The sequence below is a fragment of the Hydra vulgaris genome, chromosome 01 (assembly GCF_038396675.1).
Source record: "Hydra vulgaris chromosome 01, alternate assembly HydraT2T_AEP".
In the NCBI taxonomy this organism is placed as follows: Eukaryota; Metazoa; Cnidaria; class Hydrozoa; order Anthoathecata; family Hydridae; genus Hydra; species Hydra vulgaris.
This window is the reverse complement of record NC_088920.1, coordinates 24,765,457-24,773,250: the sequence shown is the minus strand read 5'-3', so window position 1 is coordinate 24,773,250 and position 7,794 is coordinate 24,765,457. Positions and strand designations below refer to the sequence as shown.

Sequence of the window (7,794 nt, the reverse complement as noted above, 5' to 3'; positions counted from 1 at the left end):
TCACGCACAAGTTTTTCACTTTTGCTGTTCTTTTCTAGCCTCAACAGCAACTCTCAGGGCAAAAAAAGGTCTTTGCTACATATCAACAAAGTAACAAATGTTTTTAAAACTTTTTTGCATAAAAATCAAGTGCCAATCTTTATCTTCACGAACTGAAAACAAAAACTGTACAAAACCTGTCTTGCATGTTCACTCAGATCTTTTTTTCACATTTTAATGGTCTCCTCATCATTCTGCTAGGCCTTTGGCACTATTTAACTGAGTAAAAATCAATCTACATGAAGTGAGAAAGGTCCCCACACATTTTTTTTTAATGAGCAACCGCCTTCGGAAGCGAATGCAAACAAAATAAACATCATTCACACTCAAATTTTTTACTTTTTACTGTTGTTTACAGGTTAGCTAATGATTTTCAAATTTTTTTGCATAAAATACAAGCGCCAATTTCTATATCGACGAATTGAAAACTAATCTGGATAATACTTGATTTTTTTTTTTTTTTTTTTTTTTATGTTCTTTTCATTTAATTAAATTAAGTTTTACAATATAAGAATGAATAACATATATAAATTACATATAGTAAGAGTTACAAATTTTGTTAACGTTACAATAAAAACGCGGATACTCGAAGAAGATCATAAGATTTTGTTATCGAGAACTGCCTAAACAGATTTTAAATAAAAATAACTCTTTAATAGTTCTAACATTAATATTCCTGCAGAAATGCAAATATAATTATTTTTAAATATTTAAAGATACAAGCATATAAATATATATATATATATATATATATATATATATATATATATATATATATATATATATATATATATACATATATATATATATATATATATATATATATATATATATATATATATATATATATATATATATAATAAATAAATTAAAATAAAAGATTTCGTATTTAAAAATTACGATCATAGATTTCTTAAGAGTATTAATTAAAAATAAAAGTTTAAATTAAATTAGATTATTAAAACAGGTTTTTTATTGCAGTTTTTAAAATTACATACCATATTTAGGTTTGGAAAATAATTTCTTTGAGATGACGTCCTTCTTGCTGGATACAAATTTGGATCCTCTCGTGAAAATTACGGACGGCTCTCTCCATCATTTCATTCGGCACGGCTTCAATTTTCTGACGAATGGAATTCTTAAGGTCATCAGGTATGCGAGGCTTGTTCATGTACACTTTTGATTTCAAATATCCCCACAAAAAGAAGTCACATATCGACATGTCGGGTGAGCGAGGGGGCTAGTGAAAATCACCAAATCTCGAAATCACATGTCCTGGGAACATTTATCGAACCACTTCCATGGATGCTCTCACCGTGTGAGCTGTGGCACCATCTTGCTGAAACCAAATGTCTCTCATGTTCACTTGACGCCTTTTAAGTTCTGGATGAAGGAAGTTGTTTAACATTTCAACGTAGCGACCTGATGTAACAGTAACTGCAATTCCTTCCTCTTCAAAAAAATAAGGTCCAACAATCCCAACTTTAAAATGCAGCACGACACTTTTACCTTTAAACTATGCAGAGGTCTTTGGTGTAATTCTTGTACTGTTGTGGGTTCTCCGATGCCCAATACCGAAAGTTTTAAACATTGACGTAACCGTCAAGATAAAAATGTGCTTCATTACTCATGAAGACTGTAGCATTGGGATCTTCCGTAAACATTTTATCCATTATGCGACAAAACTCTCTGCGCTGTGCAAAATCCCCTTCATTAGGCTGCTGGACGATCATTATTTTGTACGGATGATACTTGAGGTCATCATGTAAGATGCGGTGAAGCGAACGGCGTGACATACCCAGCGCTACAGCATATCGTCTAGTCGATCGTCTAGGACTAGTAACAACTGCCGTTCTGACTCAGTGTACATTTTCCGGAGAACGAACTGAACGGGGAAGACCAGGTGGTTTCTTTTTCATCACAGAACCAGTACTTCTAAACGCAGCAACCCATCGGAGAACGGTATTTCGATCAAGCACTGCACCTCGACGTCCAACTCTAAAATATTGACGGAAAAGACGTTGCACTGTGACTACCGAATCATTGTCGTTGTTCGTTGTAGAGTAGTTTTTAAAAAACTGCTTGACAACGAACACACGATGTTGTACGCTCGAATGCTCCGTAGCGACTGAAACGGCATTGTTTAAGCCGTCTGCCAACATTCGTTCAAGATCAATACCCCCTCCCTACTAGCGGTTTGAAAAACTTGCGTTTACTCTGCACCACTCTGTAGAGTATAAATTGTGAAAAGAAATTGAAGATGTGCAAGTTTTTCATTTAAACATAAAACATAATCATTAATAATACTATATCATATATACATATTTTAATATATATATATATATATATATATATATATATATATATATATATATATATATATATATATATATATATTTTAAAATATATCATTAATAATATAAGGTTGATATATATTAAAAATATTCATTTCATTTAAAAGAGGCTTAGCATGATAAAAACGATGTTTAAAAATAATAAGTCGTGCAACATGTTACTGTTGGCAATAAAGTGATTCTAATTTAGTTTCGCTAACACTTTCCCAAGTCGTATTAGTATAGTTTAGATGGCAATGGATAAAAAAGTGGTGTAGCTGAATTAAAGTATATATATTTAGCATACTTTTTCTTTTGAATAGTTTTCCTTTTTTTTTTGGAAATTTTTGAGGATAAGTTTTCAATTTTTTTTTTTTATTGTAGAGGTCCTAGTACAGACCTTGGAAAAACTCTGCATGTTACATTGAACAATTTTGATTTCAATGGTACGCCATAGTGAAGAAATTGTTTTCTATTACATAAATAACTTTTTAAAATCTTCAAAATATTGCCAGAGATTCCATAATATTTAAGTTTTTGAATAAAACTTTATGATCAATTGTATCGAAGGCTTTAGACAAGTCAATAAAAATGCACAAGTAAATTTGGAATTTTTAAACAATTCAGTAACATATTGTTTTTGTTTTTTTCTTGTTTTTTTTTTTTTTTTTTTTTTTTTTGTTCTTTAGTACAAGATTTAAAATACAAACGTTTAATATACCAATAATAAAGAGAATAATTACACTTAAAAAAGTTAAGGATAAATATAAAGAACGCGGACACTCTAAAATGACCCTAACGTCTTATCAAAGAGAATTGCTGTTGAAACTGAGACATTTCTTTTGTTATAGTTTTAAATTACTTGCTAAAAGGTGCTTGCAACGAAATTACATAGCCTTCCAAAGACTGTTTTATGCGACTTTTGTCTGTGATATTTAGATAAGTTTCACTTTCTCAAAATCAAATGGTCAAGTAATCTTTATTCAATTTCTTTATTCTTCACTGTGACATATGTCTCTATTATTATTACTCCGCATTTGCAATTTCAGCAACCTGTTAATTGTTTGAAAACTTTTAAACTGATTACACTATTGCAGCTATTGATTCTTGGCGAGGCATTAACAGACTCACTAATACTCATCGAACACTGTGGGGTATTATACTCATTACCAACTGGAATGTTTCTGCATTAACTTCCTTTCTGCCATCTTAATTCCTAATTGTACAAGGTCCTCTTATGTGGCCATCACAAATGACCTTAGCTTAAAACCAGATTCTAAAATAAAACTATTTAATAAATAAAAAGATCTTTACTTATTCATACTAAAAATAGAAAAATACATACGAAAAGATAAAAACTCCGTGCTATTGATCTATATAAAGCAAATAAAATTAAACTATTCACACAAGATATTAAATATTAAAAAACATGATAGGGCAGTCGAACAAAGTTCTTCTTTTCAGTACTTCCAAGCAAACTCTGACAATAAAGTGGATGTTAATCATCATAATTAGAAACCTGTAAAATCTAATATTCTGGTTAAAAAAGAAATATAACTTCATTAGAATGAAAGTGATAAGTAAAAATGTTTATCTTCACTACTTCTAAGCTCTCCTTTGTTCATATAATTTGATTATTATTTGTATTAGAAATGAAGCATGCAATTTTTACAAAGTTTGGCAATCCAGCCTCTTTATCGATATTAATTGCAATGAAATGTTCCTGTTTAAATTCAACACTTACTAAGTGTAACATTTTTGCAATAGCAATTTCTTTACATTACTTAAACACAGAATATTTTGCATAGCGTTATAAAAAGAAAGTGAATAAGTACATTCAAGACTTTATTTTATCACAGTGACAATTTTGCGAATGTGTTTGTTAGAGAGTTGTGACTCTAAAGCCTGCTGCTGATGTCTATGTGCTAGAGTATGAAAAATATTGGTAAAGTTGCATACAATATGTGCACACCTTTTAAAAAATGAATTTTTCAGTTTGTACGGCATACAACTCATGCCAACAAGTGGACCAGGTTTAGTTATAGTATTTGGCAAATGCACAAGAAAATGATGCTTTGGAAGTAACCTTACTTCATTGCTGCAGCATAACTTGCTAATCATAGATAAATGACCACTAATAACATGCTTCATTTAAACAACCATTTTATGGGGAAACCATGGTGCAAAAATCAAGTCAATTAAATGCAAAGAAATTTCCGATTTTATACTTTAAGTGACTATTTTTCCTACAGCCATTGGTAAATACTTGAGCAGAGCCCACCATTTTACTGCTTTCATAGAGGGTGTAAGTACATGCCCTCGTTCTTGTATTTTAAAAATTTCTGCAGGTTTATGAATTTTTTCTACAGTTATTTTTCCCCATAATAAAGAAATATCTTCATTTATATCTGATAAAGTTAGACACTTAGCTAATATGCACCAACCATGAAGAATACACCCTAACCCTACAAGCACAACTTCTTCCAAGAAAGTGTGCATAATATCTAAACACCAATTATCTGTAACATGATAACCATTTATTTTATTTAGTGGGCATTCAGTCATGGCATCTCTGTAGTGATTTTACAATTTATTTGAACTGTTCTTATTGCTTTTTCTACTTGCTCCTAACTTAATCAGATTTTACTGCTATGCACAGTACTCATCTGAAACAGTTCATCCTCAAATTTAATTTGGATTTCATTTTTTGTTGCATAGCATACTGTACAAAAATGACTGCCAGAAAAAATCTCAACAAATCCAAGCAAGCCGTTGAGACCCAATTTATCACATGTAACTTGGCAAAGACTTGATAAATTTACAACTAACTAAAACTAGAAACACTCCTTGTAATTTAATAATGCTTAACTCCTGTATCTCATCAACAAGTTAGCTTACAATTGGCCCATGATCATAAATTGCAATAACATGTATATAACCAATGGCCAGCAAGTGCACATTGCCAAAACAAGAGTTACATGCGTTTGGAAGATTTTTTATAGCGTAATAAAAAACAACTGTTATGAACAGAGCTTTGATTTCGTAACGGTTGGTTACATGTAAACCATCATAAAACAATTAAATCATTAGGGAAATTTTGAAGACATTACTAAAGAGGTAATGCTCTTTGAAACGACTTCAATCTGAAAAGTCGGTTAATACCCCAAGTCTACACTTTTTTACCAGAAATGCTTTTACATAAGCCTCATTCTGTGACAAATTAAACAAAGTTTTTTTTATAGAAACATATTGGAACTGATCATACACAAATTTGCTATTCCCACAATGAGACTCTAATCCTGGCATATAACAAATACCGTCAGATTGAACCATAAGAGGATACCCTGCAAATTAAGAATCAATGCGATAATACTTATAATGCGACCATACTTACAATGCCACCATACTTGAAGGACAAAATCAATAGCCAAAATAAGCAAAACATTCTAATTAGACTACATTTTTACTCAAAGAAAACTTATATTTAATAAAATACATTTTAATTAGTCTTTATTTATTTTTTAAATTTATCGCATTTATAAAGTTAACTAGTTAGAATTTATTTTTAACATCGTTTTCTTTTAAAATTGTAGGTATGTTACCATAAGGTATACTACTATTTGCACGAAGTTGTGTTGCAAGTGATGCTCCTTCAGCTTTAACATCCTGCAAAAAATCCAAACTATTTACAGACGAAACTACATGGAGATTAGTAGATAAATCTTGTAAATGGTTATTACAAAGGACATAATTTTCACATACAAACACTAACTCTCTTTGTATTCGTTTGGTGATAAGTATTTAAATGTCTAATAAAATTAAACAAAACTGAAAACGAACTTTTGCACTTATCCTGACGGCAAAGTATTGGCAGGGGTGGCGTCAGCATTTTTTGGTCTTTGAGATACCTTCAAGACATGGAGTAAACTCCAAACATTTATATGTTTATGCTTATGTCAAATAAGGATGCTTTGGAAAAAATTTTAATGATTGGAGCCTGGAAACAAAAAAGCCCCAAAATTTTAGCCTTTAAATGAAATTGACTCAAAATTATTTAGGTGGTTTGAATCCATTTTATGACTTAATTTTATAACTCTGAAATAAATAAAAAGTTACTTAATATCGCGTGTAAATAATTTTTTATAAGTAATACTAAATGCATACTTTCCTTTACTTTGTAGGTCTTTATTGTCTTAATATCTTAGAAATTTTACAACAATAGTTTTATTTGTTCTTTTATCCCCCAACTCTTTTTTCTAACTCTATGAGCTCTCTCAATTTCAATATTACCATTTAATCCTAATTATGTTTTTAAAAGTTCTTTTATTTTTACCTTCAAAAATACAATAGTCATTAAAAACCATAAATGAATGCGTGACTTTCATCGCGTTCATCTGCGTGACTTTTGCCACGTATACGTAATAATTTTAATTCACCAACTTTAATAGAACAGAAAATCAATCGTTGATGCCAAAACACATTCTGGTGAAACAATACCGTTTCCCATTTCTAATCACAGTTTGATGCGGCCACAGTTTTTGTCAATGTAAATTTGAAGGTAGGCTTTCTTAAGATCAAGAATTTTTGCACTTTCAATTTTCCTCCAACGACGCAGTTTCTCTTGACAAACGTCGGCATTTGCTGTGTGACAATTTACAAATTCGTTAAGAGCTCGGAAGTCTCCCACTGGGCGTATCTTTCTACCTTCATTTTCTTGCACAACATGAGCGGTATCAATACTTTAGGTGGTCCCAATGTTTGCTCGTTATATGGCACAAGAATGCCAGAGTTTATCCATTCATTTATTTCTTTTCGGTAACTAAGTTCATGCTCTTCGCTCATCTTGTATGCGCGGATCGTATTATTAATTGCGGGCTCTTTATTCCAGTTCCATAAAATCCTGATGTTTTATTTCGTTATTTTTTCTTATTTCTTTTTCTTCGTTTATTTCGTTATCTACGTTAATTTCGTTATTTTTGTTTGTTTCGTTCTCTTCGTTTGTTTCGTTCTCTTCGTTAGTTTCGTTCTCTTCGTTTGTTTCGTTCTCTTCGTTCTCTTCGTTTATTTTGTTCTTTTCAATTATTTCGTTCTTTTCGTTTATTTCGTTCTTTTCGTTTATTTCGTTCTTTTCGTTTATTTCGTTCTTTTCGTTTATTTCGTTCTTTTCGTTTATTTCGTTCTTTTCGTTTATTTCGTTCTTTTCGTTTATTTCGTTCTTTTCGTTTATTTCGTTTTCTTTACTTCTTATATAACTTGCACCACATTTTGCCGTGGCACATGCTAACATTCTGGCAGGACGGTTTTTTTTAGCATGAACCACTGCAATTGAGCATCCAGAATCAATTAATGCTGTTCGGAGCATTCCGTTTGTTTTAACTTTTAATGATGGCAACGCCGTTTCAGGGAGAACACTGGATGCCAT

General features: G+C 31.1%; 1 protein-coding gene across 1 annotated transcript; it reads right to left on the bottom strand.

The window, feature by feature from the left end:
* Window positions 1-7,251: 7,251 nt before the first annotated feature.
* Window positions 7,252-7,794, bottom strand: LOC136074273 (homeobox-like protein HDP1). Its single transcript, XM_065786578.1, has one exon. It carries the CDS (start codon window positions 7,792-7,794, stop codon window positions 7,252-7,254), a length of 543 nt encoding a protein of 180 aa, XP_065642650.1.